The 19,945-nt window shown below is 34.0% G+C and overlaps 3 protein-coding genes across 3 annotated transcripts; 1 reads left to right on the top strand and 2 right to left on the bottom strand.

Moving 5' to 3' along the window:
- Nucleotides 1-1,749: 1,749 nt before the first annotated feature.
- On the bottom strand, nt 1,750-7,779 carry LOC146536333 (adenylate cyclase type 10-like). The gene is made up of 4 exons (XM_085190354.1): nt 7,484-7,779; nt 2,720-7,412; nt 2,480-2,644; nt 1,750-1,938 (listed from the first exon to the last, which is right to left on the bottom strand). The coding sequence occupies exons 1-4, from the start codon at nt 7,777-7,779 to the stop codon at nt 1,750-1,752; spliced, it is 5,343 nt and encodes a 1,780-aa protein (XP_085046480.1).
- Nucleotides 7,780-8,417: 638 nt separating this feature from the next.
- On the top strand, nt 8,418-14,415 carry LOC146536332 (acidic amino acid decarboxylase GADL1). The gene is made up of 8 exons (XM_085190202.1): nt 8,418-8,628; nt 8,853-9,040; nt 9,976-10,198; nt 10,754-11,005; nt 11,177-11,241; nt 11,572-11,761; nt 12,999-13,232; nt 13,487-14,415. Exons 1-8 carry the CDS (start codon nt 8,521-8,523, stop codon nt 13,676-13,678), a joined length of 1,452 nt encoding a protein of 483 aa, XP_085046328.1. The 5' UTR covers nt 8,418-8,520; the 3' UTR covers nt 13,679-14,415.
- On the bottom strand, nt 14,146-18,730 carry LOC146536331 (venom protease-like). Its single transcript, XM_085190203.1, has 8 exons — nt 18,614-18,730; nt 18,226-18,326; nt 17,775-17,911; nt 16,563-16,693; nt 15,972-16,140; nt 15,326-15,570; nt 14,805-14,965; nt 14,146-14,333 (listed from the first exon to the last, which is right to left on the bottom strand). The coding sequence occupies exons 1-8, from the start codon at nt 18,690-18,692 to the stop codon at nt 14,172-14,174; spliced, it is 1,185 nt and encodes a 394-aa protein (XP_085046329.1). The 5' UTR covers nt 18,693-18,730; the 3' UTR covers nt 14,146-14,171.
- Nucleotides 18,731-19,945: the final 1,215 nt, after the last annotated feature.

Raw genomic sequence — 19,945 nt, 5'->3', positions numbered from 1 at the left:
ACTAGAACATTTTAAAATTCAGTATTTAACATTGACTAATCTAATCTACATATCCTATCCTATATCTTATAAAACAAAGTCGCTTTTCGTGTCTGTCTGTTGTTTCTAACTCTTCTTCTTCTAAACCACCCAACAGATTTTGATGCAGTTTTCACCATTAGGTCGAGTATTTTTCGTAGAAGGTTTATATATAGTTTATTATTTGTACATTCTTATGTAAATTAACCTAAATATGATAAATGTGTATAAAGTCCTACCCATTGAGACACTTTCGCGCATGCGCTGCTTTAATGGTAAGTACTACATGAAAAAAATGTGCTGGAGTATTGTTCCTCTTAATAAGATCTACAAAAAAGTCCGCGACGGCATATTCGTATCTTTTAAGAATAACGTGATCATTTTTCTGTCTAAAAATAATAATTTCAATATACTTTTTATTGTGAGGAATATTTTTCCATAATGGTATTAATCCTTATCCTTTAAAATACTTTATTAATTTTCTACGTTAAATGAAGATGAAATTTGCTTTTTACACTATTTCGAAATTGCGAATAGTTTTACAGAAAAACGCATGTAATTGTTGACATATCCCGCCGTTGACACATCAGCTGTTACTCCAGTTTCACTTATCCCTTACGCTCAGAATATAAATAAGTACATTAGTTACGTTGGCCATTTAATGTAGATCAAAACTGTCTTTTACTGTTTTTCATTTTAATAAGTACTTTTGAAGTTGTTACAATATCAAAAAATGCTTGCTGCGAAACGGCTCGCCACTCGCCATGCGTCCGCCGCGCCCGCCTTCCTTACACGCATCGGTGGTTCAGTGGTAGAATGCTCGCCTGCCACGCGGGCGGCCCGGGTTCGATTCCCGGCCGATGCATTCTATTTAATTTTCCTCACAGGCAGCAACGTAGTGCTTGCTTTTCATCAGGGACAGAATACCCTCTTCAGCATTAACCACAAGCTCGAAAAAAAAACCCGCCTGCCTCTTTAGCAACGAAGATTTAGATGCGTTTGCACGTATTGGATAATTGGAGTTGAATGTATTATTTCAGCGTGATATATTTGGTATCATATTTTTTTGTAGTAGTTATTAGTAAGTAGGTTTTTGTTTATAATTTCTTCCGTTTGAAAATAGTCATTTAACTATCTAAAAATAGTAATTTAAATATATTTTAATAAGTACTTGAAAAGATTAGTAGCACAGATTTAAAATTACGGTACCTACTAAAAAATCCTTGCTGTGTAAAACAATTGGGAAATCCTTATTGAAACTACGAGAATGCGGGTTGCATTAGGGTTTAATTAACTTTCACATTATCTTAAGTGCTTTACAAACATACATTATATGAATAATCCAGTAGTAAAAGCGGGCGAAGCCGCAAGAGGGTCGCTAGTTCTTATATAACTTTTTCAATAATAGTCTTCTATTGTTAATATTTCATCAATCTCTCAATAATTTGTTATTATGTTTGTTAGTATGTGTTATGGTCAGACACGAATTAATTAGCTTCTGTACAGTTATATTAATACGCTCTTATGTAGCTCGTTGCTCTAGTTAAAAGTAAGAAAAATATATATATATTTTTATCTACAATTAAATTTAGGGCGGCCACGACTTGTAGATCGTAACACCGTATTATATATTTGTTGAGGTGTGATGAGTTTATTTTACATGTAGGAAAAACAGCATGTCAAAATTTCAATGAAACAAAGGAAACAATAGGATTTTATTTTAGTAGCGTATTATAAGCTTTTAGCCGAAATTTTATATAAACTTTTGTGCCATGAAGTTCGAAAGCGATTGTCACTGTCGTCCCAGGATAAAAAATGACCGTTTCGTGCATTTTGATGCCAAACTTGAGAACTTGAAGAGATAGCGAGTGCTTGAGCAGCTTCTAGTCGATTGTTTATTTTCCGAGCTTCTTCCAAAGCCTTTAAAAGAAAATGTAAAATATACGTTAGTACTATAATAATAAGAATACTTTATTGCACAAAAATAAAAGAAAAAAAAATGCAATAATGACATTAACTTTGATACAATTAATTTTTTAATAAATTGACCCTATCTATTTATTTCACTAATATAACATTAACGATAGATGAGGCCAGTCGTGTCACAGGGGCACAAAGAGTGCCCGTAAACGCAGCTGGTTGTGGATTCGATTCCCACTCGAAGTAATGAAGTAATTATTTACATTCATATTTTCATTTCTTCGCTCTGGTGTCGAGGCAACGCGCGGCGTTAAGTTCCGCCACTGCACACGCAATGCCTCCAGAATTCAGCGGCTCCCCCCTTCCTACGCCCATGACCCTGCTGTGTGCGGATACAGCGTGAAGCTGATTTTTCTTATTATAACAATGACATTCCTGTCACGAAGTTAGATTGACAACGAATACATCTCCCTACAACAAACGTGTAAAATGATAGAAAAAATGTATTAAGGAGATAAGAGAGCTTTGTACATGTATATACCTGTTTGACCAAAAGACTCGCAGCTGCTTGGCGTCCGGATAATCTTAAAGAATTTGCTTTCAATAATAACCAACGCGGATTAATTGCTCGTATTGTACGTGCATCTTTTTCTAGTTTAGTAAGTTCCCGGTCAGCTAAAGAACGCAACTCCATAAGATCTACAATCTGATAAGAAATACTTAATGATAATAGACGAAAAGAATTTAATTTGTTCCTAAATTTTAAGTACTTAGTACATACTTTTCGTAAGTCGTCAACTTTTCTTGCTAAACTCTCTAGCATGCCTTCAGCAAGCCTCATTGCACTTATAATTGATTTCATTGAGCCTTCATCAGAATTATGCACCAACCAATTTAACGATTCTGTTTCATAGCGTTTCGCTTTACTTTCTGAACTTGCTCGTAACCAATAGGTCCATAAGCCTACAATTAATCTTCGACGACCTTCACCGCCTTCTTTACCTTTTATAATAGAAAATTCTGCAAAACTGCTAATTTCATATGGAGATTCCAGTTGAAATCCTCCATCTAAGATCATGTCCATACAGAGAGCATAATACCAAGTTTCGCTTTCCTGTTGCCCAAGGTTTTCTCCCGGCTTCAAAAGAAGTTGTGCAACTTTAACAGCTTCTTCAATGCGGCATCGAGATAGTAATAAATAAAAAAGATCTGGTATAATATCAACAGATATTTCATCAGCACCCAAAAAACGGCTTATGACAAGAGCTCTAAATCCAGATCTAATTGTAGCAGCAAGGTAAGTTCGCACTGAACGAGAACGAAATATTGCCATTATTAATTTGCCAATGGCGAACAGTTCGTCAGGGCGAATAGGTCGATGGGCACTTTCTAAGCATTTATAAGCCATTCTTTCGAGATCCATAGTAAATTCTGTTATTCCTCTATCTAAATGCAATTGAATAGCATTAGTAAATGCGTCACAAATGTCGATTATATTGCAATCCACTTTTTGTACGAGATAAATTGATCGAAAAGCTGCCATTCTAGATGTTTTTTCGTCATCTAAAGTTGAATATAAAACAGTTGCAATATTTAAGAAGTAAACAAAATCTTTTTTGATCAGTATATTATATAGGTTATATTTTTTACGTTTTAGTTTGAGAGTCGTGTATAGATTTCGTAACTGAAGAATATTTGTTATTTTCTTCAAATTGAAGTTATAAATTTGTGCAGCTTTTTCTATATTTACTTTGGCTGCAATTAATTTACCGCTTAACAAAAATGAAGCCGCCTTTAGAGAATATATTTTACCTAAAAATCGGGTGATATGCAAACCGATTTTTTTTATTTCAGATTCTTCTAAGCAAATATTTTCAGCTTCTTCGAGTTTTGGTATGGCTATATTAAAATTATTCTCCAATATATTTAAATAACAAAAGTGTATGAGAAATTCTAGCATTTTTGTCTTCATTTCAGCTTCCTGGGCATGTTTGATAAGCTGTTCATAAATAATAATATTTAGTTGTGCGCATGTACATCTTTTAAAATTAATTGTGGAGATTCCCTTTTCTAGATTTATGCAAAGAGATTTTCGTGGTTTAACATTTTTATCAATTTTAAGATAATCTTCGCTATCCACTACGCCAAGTCTATGCCAATCGCTTATACTTTTTGCCTCTATAATGTCTCGTAGATTGTCAAAAATAGTACTCGTATTTGATACTTCTGAGTTGAATTCTTTAATTGTTGCATCAGTCATCGTGACTCTTTTTGTTGATCTTCTTCGCAAGTGAATATCCTCATCTTCCCAAGACTTCATTTTTAAAATGGATATTTTTTTGTCAGAATAATTTGTTATATTAACATCAGAATTTAGTTTCACATTATTAGAAGATGAGTGATTTAATGATTCTGATTTAACCTTCCGTGTTTCAAGTGAATCTCGTAAAGGTTTATTAGATTCTAATATTTTATCAATTGATGCTTTACGTTTTAATGGAAGTTCTATTTGGGTACTATACTCTGTAGAGTATTCGGTGCTGGAGGAAATCTGGGGCTGCAAATTAAAAGTAGACTGGACAACTGTAAGAACACCACCGCAGTCAAGACATTTTTGCTTAATATTTTCTAAATAGTTTACTATACGAGAGTGAAATTCTTTCTTTTGATTCAAAGGTAGTAATTCATAAAATATTTTTCTCGAGTTTTTGCTTTTAAATTTCATGACTTTACAAAATGCATATTTTGGTAAATTATTATATGATTCTGGATCATACTCAAATAAGCAGTCGCACACTAAGCTCGAAGATTCTATGTAACTTCCAAAAATGTTTGTTGTAGAACTTTTATTGTGTTTAAAATTTGCACAGCTTAGTATGCGCATTGCAAACAGCCTTTTAATTGCTTTTGCCGTAGTTAATGGATTATTTTCATACATAATGTTTTCTAAAAGGTCCCTGGAAAGTATATTTCCTATGACTGAGGCGATTTTTAAAAGAAGTTGTTGGTATGGAGTAAGAGAATCTATTTGCATCATGATAAGTGCATCTACATTTTGTACGTTAATGTCTATATTGAGTTCATCTTTTTTTGTAATAAGACAAATAGAAATATCTTCTGTAGAGTTTTCTGGTAATAATTCATTCAGAGTTACTTGATCCTTACACTCCAGCGCAATGGGGTGTAACAATGTGGGATTTGGAAAACGTAAATCTTCGTCCTTATAACTGTCTAGTCCATTTTTCTCAATTTTTACAATCTCCAAGGCTCCATTTGAAAACAAACGAACTATAAAGCTTTCTATAAGTCCTGGTATACCTTTACATTTGTTATTGAGAGCATCACACAGGTCATTTGATACGGCATGCACGTCTAATATTTGACAAGCTAGTGGGGCTGTCCAGATCGAACTTAAACTGCCCAATATAATTGTCTTAATATTACTGTTGGTAAAGACTGAGTAAAGCCAATAATGCATACTGCCATATTTACCTTTAGTTAATGTCATCACAGTAAATATTTTCAGAGATTCTATTATAATTGATACAAATTCCCATGACAAAGAATCTAAGTTTTGTAAATCATCTAAAAAAATTATATGTGTATCAGAAAGAGAGTCTATAATTTTCTTGAAAATGTATTTTGCTTTTTCCTTTTTTACGGTTTCGTCCTGGTAGTAAACTCCTTCGTGATACGCGAACCGGACTTTTAAAATACTATTTAAATAGCACAAATCTTCGCTGTAGTATTTTAAAAGATTAACAATTTTTTCTTCTTTTTCAAATCCACTGATTAATTGATCTTTGAGTCCAATTATTTGTTCAAAAATTTGACTTAACGCTAAATACGGTGTTGCAGAATGTATTGAAGTTAAAGACAAATAACATACCCTTAAGTTTTTATTTCGGACAAATCGTGCCATCCATTCTAAGAGTCGGGTTTTGCCTATTCGGCTTTCCCCAATAAGCAAAAATGCGTCAAAATTTCTAGTAGTTAAGTCGCTGTAATTCAGCCAAGCTTCAAATTGTTGCATTTCCTCATCCCGATTAAGTAATGGCGGTATTAACGGAATGTCAAAGAGTTCTTTTAATCTAATATCTTCAGTATATTCGAAAATTTTTCCTGCGTGGACTATTCCCTTCAATTGTGTGGGTGGTTGCAGAGTAAATCCATTACTAGACATTTTACTTTTTACATAAGTTGCCTCGTCGCATGTAATCATATTTCGAAAACTACACATAAACCGTGCAGCTTTATTAACAATTGTACCAATAACAGTAAATTCTCGGCGAAGAGGATGACCTACTACACCACAGTATACTTGACCAGTAGTCACGCCAATAGATACTTCAAGAACACCGTCAAGTGCTGATACCGATTTTTTAACACTGTAAGCACATTTAAGCGCGGCTTGAGCCTCTGATTCATGTTTAAATCCCCGCAATCCAAAGATAGCTAAAATCATGATGTCTTTGTCAAATAAAATAATTTTGTTAACACAACCCATAGATTTATAAACAATTTCACATGTAATTTGATACGAGTTATTTACAATAGTTATGAGTTGTTGAAAAGGACAATCTCTGGGTTTAAGAGTTATAAATAAAACTGAGACCTGTCTCATCTCTGTCAGATATTCTAATGGTTGGTGCGCATCGATTTGGGTTAACACTGGTCTTATCATGAAATTTCTTATATCGGCACCCATATTTTTCTCCTCAGCTTTTAAAATAGTTTTCCGTAAGCTTAGCCATTCATTCTTTTTCAATATCGCTGTAGCGTTTAAATTTTTAGAATCATCTAAAAGAAAATCCGTGAGGTCTTCTAGAGAAATCATTGGGTTATTCACTTGTCGAATCATAGCTGCAAAACCAAGAAACGGTTTACTTACATCTTTTTCATGTGGATCATATAGTATAGACTTTATTGTAACATATCCATTACTGCTGATGACGTGGTCATAATTTCTGGAGTAGCAATGACCCCATGCTGTGGGAGTCAATTTTACTTCACCAGAAGTGCACAGACTCTCTGCAACTTTGGCTTCAAGAACAGGTAATCCCACAATAATATAATTCATATCTATACCGGAACCAATTGGTGCAAATATAAGATTACCAGCAGAAATGGCTAATTTTACTTTTAGATTAACTTTAACATCGGTTTCGTATGATCCATAAGAATGCTGTATAATAAGGGCACACGCAATTGCTGTGTGAATTGTGTGACACAAGAATGTTCTTTTGTCGGTTTTCCAAAGAGCTAGGAAGGCGTCTCCAGCGAACTTAATTATATCACCTCCATGATTATAAATAACTTCTATTAAAGATCCTAAATAAGTATTTAAAGTGAAGGTTAACCTGTAAGTGCCACCTTTTCCCATGCTGTTATATTTTTCAGATAATGCAGTATATCCAGATACATCAGCCATCAGTAACACGCCAACGAATCTTTTTGAGTCCATGCTTTTAAAACTGCAATGAATATAGTGATTTTATTTAGCATTAAATAATATTATAAATTACTTTAAATTTTATTTGATTACTTTTCCATATGTAATATTTCATCTGGCACTAAAGTTGACAAAATGAGAGTTTGTTTTTTTGTTAGGTTGACTTCAACGTCCTGATCTGCAGCGTCGTTACTATCGTTCTTTTGTAAAAATAATTCATCAAGCCAGCCTTTAAAGTCTGTTGTTCTTGGTATATCATCTTCAGAATCTTCTTCTAAATTTGTATCCTGTATTGATAGTTTATTGCTGTAGCTTCGCCATTTTTCTGTACTGATCATAATATTTAACGAGTTTCTGCGTGAACGAGCTCTCGACCTTCGGAAATTCATTTTTTTTTAGTTTACTAACAATTTTTCTTGAAATGTGTAATCAATTATATGTCTATCATACTGAATCTAAACCTGTATTAAATCTATATGGCTATGTTATGCATTTTTATTTACTATCTTAGTAAATTCATGAATAAGTGTCATTTCTATCAAAAAATGCGTCGTTTGCTTCCCGTATTACGTGCACAATGTATGCGAGTAGCCATCACTATAAATTAATTATTAATATAAGCACTAATAAATATTAACTGTAGGAGCGTATACGGTCGCGCTATCTAAAGGCAAGTGCATAACATTAAGTGCGACGTAAATATTTAATATAAATATTTTTTATCCTTTTTATTCTGCATTATGTGGACAGAGAAAACTTATAAGTAAGGCACTCCGTTCTCCTACATATCGTCAATTTATTAAAAATTCCTCGCATTTCGAACCCACCTCGTTTATGGTCAGAAGATACGCCACTGCGCAACAAAGGTCCTTACAGTTCATGCTATAGAACAAAAAGAAAAAAAAAAACATTGTCCCTCCATAGATATTCTAACTCTATTCTATACTAATTCTTATAACGATAATGTCCTTATATCTATATTATGTACTAAGCTTAATGAAGCTTTGCCTTTCCACTCATAGATCCAGTTGCGCGTAGTCCTCCGATGGAACAACGGGCTTTTGTGACAAAAAATGTGATTTATATATATTATATTGTAAAACCTATACGAAATTAAAAATTAATTAAAAATGGAGAACGACGGACAATTGTTTTTGAATAAGATATTTGATATTCTTCAAGAGGAAACGGCCAGTCACGTACCTCTCATACAATTTAAGCATCCTAAAGAGTTGCAGGTGATTATATTAGCATATTATTATTAGTTTTATATATTTTTTTACCTTAAGATAAAAAAAATAGAAACGCTAAACGTGTTTAAATATTTAAATGCAATTATAATATAGTCGAGGCTTATATTTAAATATTCCATGGAATCAAAGGCGATAGACTATTTAGGCTGGGTGAAAGAAGTGTTTACCCAATAGCCCAAAACCTAATTTATTAAGAAATATATTTACAGGAAATCTTAAAGGAAGATTTGGATATATCAAAGGCAGTTGATAATAATAAACTTGAGCAAAGTGTGCGTAAAATTTTACAATACAGTGTGAAGACAAATAAAGTGACATTTCGAAACCAACTGTACGGTGGACCAGATCCGTATGGCTTAGCTGGTACCTGGATATCAGAGGCGTTTAACACTAGTCAGTAAGTATATTAAATTTTGAATACATTTTGTAAGTTGACTGACCTATGTCAGTCCTCTTTAGGTTAACGAACTTAGCCGGTATTCAAGGTTTGGTTCCCCGTTTGAGTAAATATTTGTGATGCGTAAACAACGCTTGAGTGTCAAGAAGTCAAGAAGACGCCGGTCAAGATTACAAATATAAAACACTTCTATCGAAATAAGTGTGTTTGAGTTTAACTGCAGTACTTAAAAGCGAAATTGTTCTCGATTTTCCTATCCTTACTTATAGTCCAAGATCCCAGGGCCCCCAGACCTACGTAATTTTAGCAAAGCTGAAATTTTGAGGATTATTAGACAAATATTTAGTTAACACAGTATATGTACTCACTAACTTAAGTTAATTGTGTATTAATTAGTAAAATTTCAGCTTTGCTAAAATAACGAAAGTTTAGGGGCACTGAGATCTCAGTCTATTATTATTTACATGCTTAAATCAGCTTTGTAATTTCTAAGTAAATATTTTTATATAATCAATTAAGGCGGAAAATTTCATGATAACAACAATTTAGCTAATTAGCTCATCCGTTAATAAGACAGTATGTCATAATGTTAATTATCCAACATTATTTAAAATGTACTGCTAGGTACTCATTAAATGCATAAAAAATTATAGTAATAAGTATTAACGACCGGTCGTCTTTGTTTTGACCATAAAAATATGTATATGTGCAATCTTTTCACAGATTTATATTTTTTAAATAAAGTTATAGAAAATAGAGGCCACATGTGATCTGTAAACCTGACAGGTTATGGGTTCGATGCCCGCTCGATAAAAGAAATATTTAATAATAATTTATTTAGTCAAGCTAAAAAAAAGAGTTTAGAAATCAAAAAAAGTCTATCTACTCTAAAAAATAAACTGGCTAAAATTGCAAAAAATATATTTAACTTTCAGATACACATTTGAAGTAGCACCTGTATTTACTTTGATAGAGTTAAAAATATTGAATCACATACTTAATTTATTCGGTATTCCTGATGGAGATGGTATCTTCAGTCCTGGTGGAAGTATCTCGATGCTGTACGCGTTGGTCGCCGCAAGGTTCAAATCATTTCCGGAAGTCAAGAGGAAAGGGATGAGGGGTTTACCGGAAATGGTTATATTTACCTCAGAAGATGTAAGGAGTTTGGATGTTATTATGTTTTTCATATTTCGTACAAGCGTACAAGGGTTCAAGCGTGCGACTGTGAACACGATAAGTTGTGGGTTCGATTCCCACTTGAAGAAACGAAGTATTTCATATTTTTAGGTGACGAGCGTTGAGTTTCACCACTCAACACGTCTCCCACTAGCATTAGTGTACCCTAGGTACCCTAGCCTACCCTGCTATGTGGGAAACAGCGTGAACCTAAAAAACAAATGGAAATTAAAATATTCGTTTCAAATTTATATGTGCATACGTTATATTTCATATTGTTAACCATTTTATTTGTTAACAATAATGTTGTTTTTATTATATATAATACATATATTTTACGAGAAAAGTTTGAAAATTATTACTTTAGTTCAAAGTACTACTACAGCAATTAAGATAAAAGTTTAATATTTTCCAAGGATTTTGATAATAATACTTATGTTGATGTCAACATGTATGTAGATTTCACATATCTGTTCCTTTCTACAATATGACAGAAATTTATCCTTTATTCTTAAAGTTTTTTTTTAATTTAAGAGTCATTATTCAATCATGAAGGCAGCCCATTGGCTAGGTTTTGGCACAGAAAATGTGAAGGTTATAAAAACCAATGATCGCGGCGAAATTCTTCTAGAAGAATTAGATAAAGCTATACAAGAAGAATTATCGATGAAAAGGTACCCTGTTTTAGTGAACGCGACAGCGGGGACGACGGTACTTGGAGCTATTGATGAATTAGATGGTGTGGCCAATATATGTGAAAAATATGGAATTTGGATGCATGTTGATGTAAGTTATAATTTTATATATTTTTTCAAACCTATTATAGAGTTAGTAATTATTTTTGTAAGAAAAATGCTTAATAATTTTATTTTTTAAATTTCTTGATATATCCTTGTATAACTAAAATGAAATTTAAAAATTATGATATATGATTTAATGATTTTTTAACGATTCCAGGCGTGTTGGGGTGGAAGTCTAATGTTGTCATCTAAATTTCGAAATAAATTGAAAGGAGTTGAACGGTAAGCTCTTATTATTACAGCACTTACATGGTACACAAATACGAGTATGTGTAGAAATAAATAAATAATGTCTAAATATAATTTTACAAAGGGGGCGTTGAGTTTTGCCATTCAAGATGCAATTCCTCCAGAACATGGCGGAAAATGGGGAACGGTAGTGTCTTAATGGAAACGAAGTCTTAACACAAGATTTCCAGTTGCCTATTCTGCTATGTGCTGGATACAGAGCAAAAAAAAACAATTTCTATATTAATTTAACTGACATTGATCGCTACTTTCAATGCTAATTACGTTTTTCCTTATTATAAATGAAGAAAAAAACAATTCCAGAGCAAATTCCATATCTTGGAATCCTCACAAAATGATGGGGGCACCATTACAGTGTTCGGTGTTTTTATTGAGGGAGAAGGGGTTGTTGCATGAAGCGAATTCTGCCGCCGCCCAGTATTTATTTCAGCAAGACAAATTCTACGATGTCAGATACGATACCGGGGACAAAAGTATTCAGTGTGGACGGAAGGTATTTTTATTTTTCTTTAAGAATTCCTTCCATTCCATCTTCCTCGGGGCAGACATTAATATATCCTCGAGTGTGGATTGAACCCAGTACCATCAGTCAGGCAATTCTCAACTATGTCGAAATTGCATCTTATATTTATATCGTCATTCTTATATTCAATATCTAATTGAATTGCAAAAATATAGCCATTGTGGCACAGTGAGTCCGTGTCTTATATTAAAAGCAATAGATGGAAAACAGGTTGTGGATTCGATTTCCACTCCGTGAATGATATATTTTCATCTAGCTCTGATAAAGATAAATCGCGGCGCTAAGTTCCGCCACACAACACGCTATGTCTCGAATTGACATTATCTCTTTCTACCTTGCTATGCAGGACGACTTTAAGTTGTTTATAATTGTTATTAACGTTCCTTTGGAATTAAAAAAAAACATCCTCATTATAGATACTTAAGAAATAAAACAAAACTATATAAAGTAAATATACTATTTACTTAAAAAAAACATACGTAAATAAATGGCAAAACTAATTGCTTTTAAGTCTTATAAGATAATAACTTAATGAGTCAGTTCTCTTGTAAATGGTAGGCAATTTATGGTATGGTCTTGAACAAATAATACTTTATCTGTTATTGCTTTATAATTATTTAAAATATGGCCTTATTTATTCTCCTATCAATTTCCTTTTATATGTTAATGTGAATATCTCATTGTAATTATTCCTTGTGTAAACATAATATCTGTTTTATTATTGTAGTTACTTAGTTAGTACTTGTAAGAAAACTATTTGTTGGTAATTCAATCAGCTTCACGCTGTATCCCGCACACAGCAGGTTAGGCAGAGGGAACTTAGTGTTAGGACACCTCGTTCCCCACTTTCCGCCGAATTCTGGAGGCATTGCGTGTAAAGTGGCGCAACGCTAGGGCAAGGAAAATGGAAATATTAAATAGTTCACTTCCTCGAGTGGGAATCAAACCCACAACCTGTCGCGTGTCGTGCGACGTTACAGCCGCACTTTTTGTGCCTCTGCGTCAGAACTGGCTTCAAACTTCAAATCTTAAAATTATAAATATACTGGAAGTCGATAGACCTTCGAAAATACAGTATCCGCCAGGATCTATATCCTGAACTATCCCCTATGTGAAGCTAAAAAATGAACTAAAAACATTATTATATATGTTTTTAAGTTCCTTCTACATTTCCAACATCACAAAAAAGATGATATTATAATTGTAGATCGACGCTTTCAAATTGTGGATGATATGGAAGGCTCGAGGCGATGTTGCTTTAAGTCATTCAATGGACCACGTCATGGATATAGCGGAATTCTGTTTAAACACAATCGTTAATAATACAGGATTTAGACTTGTTAAAACGTCCATACAGTGCCCTAACGTCTGCTTCTGGTACGTCCCGAAGTTTATGAGAAATCAGGAGGAAAACGAGCTGTGGTGGGCTACTATGCATAAAGTAAGAATTTAATGACATTTTTCAATTTTAGCTGACTTTGTATAAGAAAGTGTTTTTGAAGGTCTACCTCTCTTACCGATCACTTTTTCTTCCAAATCTTTTCTGCCATTCCTTCATCACTCATTTGTTCGACGTGCCCGAACCAGCTAAGCACGTTCTTCATTCTCACCGTGACGTTCTCGCTAGTATCTCCCATTCATCATCATCATCATCAGTCAGAAAATACTTTAACAAAAATTTAATCATTTTTTCAGATAACACCGAAAATCAAGGAGTTACTAACTCTTAGTTCACGTCTCATGGTGGCATATACTCCTCTTAGACAGTACAAGAACTTTTTTAGACTAGCCTTCACTTTCCATCCTGTTATAGAAGAAAATGATATTCTGGAGATTCTTAGTGCTATTGAAGAATGTGGTGAAACGATAACGCTTGCTGATCTTTAAACATTAATTATAAATTAAAATAAGAAGTAACATGTTATTGAGATTTTAGAAATTAAGGGAATTGAAATTAATCATTATCATATAAATAAAAGTTGCAAATTTATAATAATTATAGTAAATATAGTAGGTATTATAATTTATTTATCTGATGTATTCATTGAAAAATATATCTGTCATTTACAACCCTGAGGTTATCCCGGCGCAATGGGACAGCACCTTTTGATAACAACTGAATTGAATTACAAAAACACCAGCTTACATTAGTTTACACAATAACTCGAAATGTTACAGTGGAGAAGAGAATGTTAACTAATAACACAAGATTCTTTAAAATACAAATATAGAAGACAAATAAGCGAAAGGAAAGAAGACAAGGTAAAAAATGGACAACGGAACATCTAAACACTAAGCTCTTTCTGCACACCTCGCTCGCTTTTCGTGAAAAAAATCCTAAAAAACTAATAAAATACCAAGCAATCATATCATTTATTATCTAAAAGATAGCGTTCCTTAATATCCACTCCAAATACCGGTCAACGCGGGTGTAGAGGCCTGGGTGGTTGGGTTCACCGCAGCGAAGGCCCCACGACACCACTCCCACCACCGCCCAGCGACCGCTGGCCATCTGGTACATTAGTGGGCCGCCGCTGTCGCCCTGCAATGGAATAGAATAGAATATTTGTTGGTGATAAAAGATAAATATAACACAGTAATAAAACATATGTTTATAACATGTATGCAAATGAAATTTTATTTAAAACTAGCGGCCCGCCCGCGGCTTCGCCTGCGTGAACTACGTTATTATTAATTTCTGTCTCCATGGGTACCTACGTCCTATAAGTGACGTCCATACAAAATTTGAGACTCCTAGCATTTGTAGTAACGAAGTTTCATACAAACTTTCAACCCCAAAAACAACCCCTTAGAAGTCGAATATTGTAAATTCCCGTCTTAGCGAGCACCTACGTCCTATAAATAATTCCTATGCAAAATTTGAGATTCCTAGCACATGTAGTTTCTGATATTTCGTGATGAGTGAGTGACCTTTCGATTTTATATATATAGATAAATAAAATTTTAATTAAATATGAATATACTATTAAAAAAAATAATTTATTCCACTCACTTGACAAGAGTCTTTGCCACCTTCCTTTCCACCGGCGCATAGAGTCTCGTTGAAGACGGAATCACTGAAGGCGCTGACGCAATCTTGCAGGTTCCATACAGGTACAGAGACTTCCATTAGGACATCGCTGTAAGGTCCAGCGTAGGTCGTAGTGCCCCAACCTCAAAAAATTTGAAGATAAGAAATAAAAGCTCATTAAAAATAACATATAGATACAAGTTTTATTAGAGTATTTTTTTAAGGGAAAACCAATTTAAATACAAAATGTTATTCTTATTTACAAATAATGTGTATTATTTACATGACAAATGATATCATATTTTTTTAGCTTTACCCTCTAACCAGCATAGACAAAGAGACGTAGTGGTAAGACACTCCATTCCTTTCTTTTAGGCTTTGTCTTGTTACTAGGGCGAGAATTAAAATAATTCATTATCCAGTACGAGAATCGAACCCAAAATCGTCGGTCTAAACTGTAGAAAGCGGCCATAAGTATTTACAGTATATCGTAAACCCCATACCTATAACAGTAACAATCTCGTTGTCCAGCTGCAACCCTCGAGGTGGCAGGCATATGGGCCACACGTAGGTGTTGAAGACGGCAGCCCTATGCAGCTTCAGTATGGCAATATCGTTATGGTAGTTGGAGTGGTCGAAGAGCTCGTGCTGACGTACTTCTATCACGCGGAAGTTGTAGGAGCGAGAGTCGTTGGTACGCTTCAGGTCGTACTCGCCGAGTCGTACGTATAATTCTTCGGCTTTCCACCTTTATTAGTGTAGAGGTAGAGTTAGGTTTCTTTTAAAACTTTATTTTAGTCTGTTATAATATTTATACATATATCTACTAATATCATATCATATCTACTCATCTATCTAATATATATATAAAAATAAATGCGTTTGTTTGTCTGTATGTATATTGTTTATTAATTTTATTAGTATCGAATGTAAAATAGAGTCGGATATAAGAATGTATATAGAAATAAAAATAGAATTCTTCATTGGAATTTAATCAGAAATAATAACCAAATGGTACTTAGCAAAAAAATGAACAATATTTTATAAATGATTTTTTAATTGTAACAATAAAAATTATACTTTAGATGAGTAGGGTATCTATTAAATTAATAGGACCGTCTTATATATAATTGTATATTTCTAACTTACCTGCGAGTACAATGGGCAGCAGTGAGAACATGGCGATCAGTGATAAGAGCGCCTCCGCAGTACTGTTCGAAGCCTTCAGGAGTGACGGATGCCATCCATGGCCATTCCCTTGGACTTGCTGGCCGGGAGCCCAGAACCCTACCTTGAGCCCGAGTACTGAGACCGCAGCCTGCATAATATAAAAAAAATATTACGGGGAGGTGTAGAGTGCTTTGACACTGTTCTCTATGCCTACCTACCTACTATGCGAGCCAATATGTGACACTGCCTTTTATTTAGAAATTAAACTTAATTTTTTTTACACACGGTTTTGATAAGTAAAGAAAGGATTTAAAGTGTCACAAGTAATATATAACGTGTACCGTTATTTTTTGTATATTTTTCCTTATTTTATAGCATTTTTTAATTTTTTATAAAAACACAAACTTATTATAGAAATAAATAAAATTGAATCCGGATTTACGACACAGATAATATATCTAGATAATTTTATTTATATGTCTAAAATGTAAAATAAAAAAATCACAACTAATAAAACACAATGTTATTTTTACAACAATATTTAATAATTTTCATATATATATTACAGACCTCGGTTTTCGGCTCGTTCAATTTTGAACACAATTTCGTTTTCATCCTTAGGTGCGGTCGCGGGGAGATCACCGGCAAGAGCATCTATGGCGCCTTCGCCTAACTTGTCTGGACAGCAGACACCGATTGCTCTAGACAAGAAATTTAATTTAAACCAAATCAGTATCCCGCATCATAGAGCAGTGTAGCCAGAGGGAACCTAGTGTTAAGACATTCCCACGTTCCGCCGAATACGTCGAGGCATTGCGTGTTGAATGCTGGGCTTCAACTTGGTCCCAAAATGAAGAAATAAAAATATCAATAAATAATAATTTATTCCCCGAGTGGAGATTGAACCAGCACACCGTCACGTTTACATTCACACTCGTGCACCTGCGCCACGACGGTCTTAATTAATTAATTATAATATTGGTATTATATACATGAATTTGATAGATGAGATTCCATTCTCATTTGAGGAAATTAAATATTTCATATTGACACTTCCTTGCTCTGGTAACGACGCGAAGCCCGGCTTTGAACTCCGCCATTCAACACGCAATGCCTCCAGAATTCGGCAAAAAGATGGAAATGGAAATATCTTATTGGGAACAGAATGTCTTTATATTAGATTTCCAAGTTCCCTCTGCCCAGCCTTTTGTGTGCCTGGTACAGCGTCTTTATAGTCAACTAACTCATAAGATTTTTCTCGTTAGTGTGTTAGTTTATTTTGGAATTGGTATTATTTATATGGATTTCACTGATAAATGTTAGCTCTAAGTTTAACCTAGAATTCTAAGGTTTAGATAAATATTGTGTTAAGTTAGTTAAACAGTAAGCACGACTCACGAGTTATTGTGAATGCATTTATTGTACTATTCTGGTAACCACACTTAATTATGCATAAATATTTATAGCTTTACAGAAATTCATATTTTGACGTTTCAAGGGTTTATGATCTTAGACGAGAAATAATTATATAAAATGTTTTCTTTTACTGCTTTTAAATAAGCTACTTATTTATAAATGATTTTTTTTAGCTTCACGCTGCTTAACGCACGCAGAAGGGAAACCATGTAAAGGAACCTAGTCGTCGCGTACAGGCAACGCGAGTGACACTAGAATGGGAAGTGGAATGTCTTAACACTATCTTATACTAAACCATGCAAATCAATTCTACCGTATTTAAGTTTTAAGGAAAATTATAAAATCTATTTTTTTATAAATACATACGAATGTTTAATAATGCAAAGATAGTCCATGAACTTCATGAAGTCCTTTTGGAAGTCCTCCTGGATGCAGTAGTGCAAGTGGCGACAATGCCCCGGCTTGCCATCTGGTAGCAGGCAGGCTTGATGCGGTACATTAGGCTAAAATAGAGACGGCTCTTACTTATAGATAATTTTTTAGCTTTATTTAACTCCCGTATCCCTCATGTATCAGGGTACTCAGAGGGAACCTAGTGTTAACTCCGTTTTGGCGTATTCATGTCGCCCCGTTCTCCAATATCCACATTATTTTTTGTGTTGAGTGGTGAAACTCAACGCCGGGCTTTTATTTTTATTTGAATAAATGTAAAAAAATCCACAAATAAGTAATTGCATATTACATAATTAAATTAGTGATATTAAAAACTAACTGCTAATATGAGGATAACTATTTATTATAAGAAGTATGGGTGTACCTGATTGTCGTTGAGCTCCACGAACCGTTTAGCGCGTCCGTGTCCGATGTGCATTCCACCAGCGGCGACCAGATCCTGCCATTCTGGATCGAGAAGTTCCGCTGTGAAAAAAATGTTGTCGTTTGAAAAACTGTTTAAAAGCCCTTTCGTTGTAATAATAAAAACTGGTACTTTATCAGGTCTGGTTGTGGTTAGAGCTTCTGTTTTTTCAGTTTCACGCCGTATTCCGTATATAGCAGGGTAGGCAGGGGGAGCCTAGAGCGTTAACACACTACGCTACCCACTTCCGAATTCTGGAGGTGTAGTGGAATGGGAATCATATATGACAATCTTATATTATTTTGTAGCAAACAAATATGCAATACGTGTATTATAAAAAAAAACTTACCCTTATAATTTTTCGCCTCACACCCTAAAACCAGAGTAACCAAAACGAGAAGACCCCACATTGTCAGAGTTCCTCTCATCACTAAATATATTTCAACATCATTTAGGCCACAACGGAAGTCGATAGCGTGATAATAATAAAATAATATATAATCCGCAGGATGTCATGATAGCAATAAATATGTAAATTTTATTAAAAATAAACTTTATTAATATAATATTACAAGTTTAAATTGATTTAATGGCTGCTTTTTTCTAAATACTAAGAGGACTTGCTGAGTGAATCTAATGTACCTATATTAGTGTTTAAAGCTGCAAAAACCTCAATATTATACTAAATGATATTTAATAATAGTTTGTTTGGGTTTCATATTAAGTAAATTCCATTAATAGACACTCTAGTATGTAGCAATATTTGGAAACAGACAGATTTCAATTTATTACAATATCTTACTTTGAAACGACGATCTTATATGCAAAAATAAAATCATCAATCAGTATGAGGTCGGATCGTCGTGGTTTAAGGATACTATCGTGTAACTGTAATAGGATAGGGTTCAATTCCCACTCGGGGGATTGAATTAATAATTAATAATTGCCTTGAGTGGGGATGGAACCCGAGCTCAATAATAGTCAATAGTACATTATTTATTTCCAATAATTAGTTTACTTAATACCTAAATAGAAAATTTCAGTCACTTGTCGCTGATGTAATAATAACTCGTTGAGATTAGGAAACTATGGCACCTTGTGTTCTATTTTTAGAATCTAGTTCGTCCTTAGCTTAACCGACTTCGAAACTGGTCTGTTAGGCAAATTACGTATCGATTAAGAGAGTGGCAAAATTATGCCACATTCTAGACCCTGATTGATGTAAATTAAATGAAATTAAATCAAATCACGCTTCACGCTGTATCCCGCACATAGCAGGATAGACAGAGGGAACCTAGTGTTGAGACATTCCGTTTTCCACTTTCCGCCGAATTCCGCAAGTGGAGTGACAAGGTGGTTGAATTTAGCGCCGGGTTTTTACCTTAGTGCCAGAGCGAAGAAATGAAAATATTAAGAAATAATAATTTATTGCCTCAAGTAGGGATCGAACACACGACTGTCGCGTTACAGTCTCTGCGCCTCAACAGTCTAAAATTAAAGCTTATATTATATTATATTATTGCTATAAATAAAAGTTTAAATTTAAATAGAATTGGCCATGTTGACATACCGTCAGTCCGTTTCGTTGTTCCGTTGTTTCCAATGGGTGTCGAAGTATTCTAATAATGTCGTAGCCTAAACAATTGCTTATAGGAATGTAACGTTAGGTACTATTTCGACA

The sequence above is a fragment of the Heliconius melpomene genome, chromosome 9, assembly GCF_056956725.1.
Source record: "Heliconius melpomene rosina isolate 202511_hmr_F chromosome 9, ASM5695672v1, whole genome shotgun sequence".
In the NCBI taxonomy this organism is placed as follows: domain Eukaryota; kingdom Metazoa; phylum Arthropoda; class Insecta; order Lepidoptera; family Nymphalidae; genus Heliconius; species Heliconius melpomene.
Note: the sequence above shows the minus strand (reverse complement) of the source record. Positions and strands in the feature narration are given on the sequence as shown.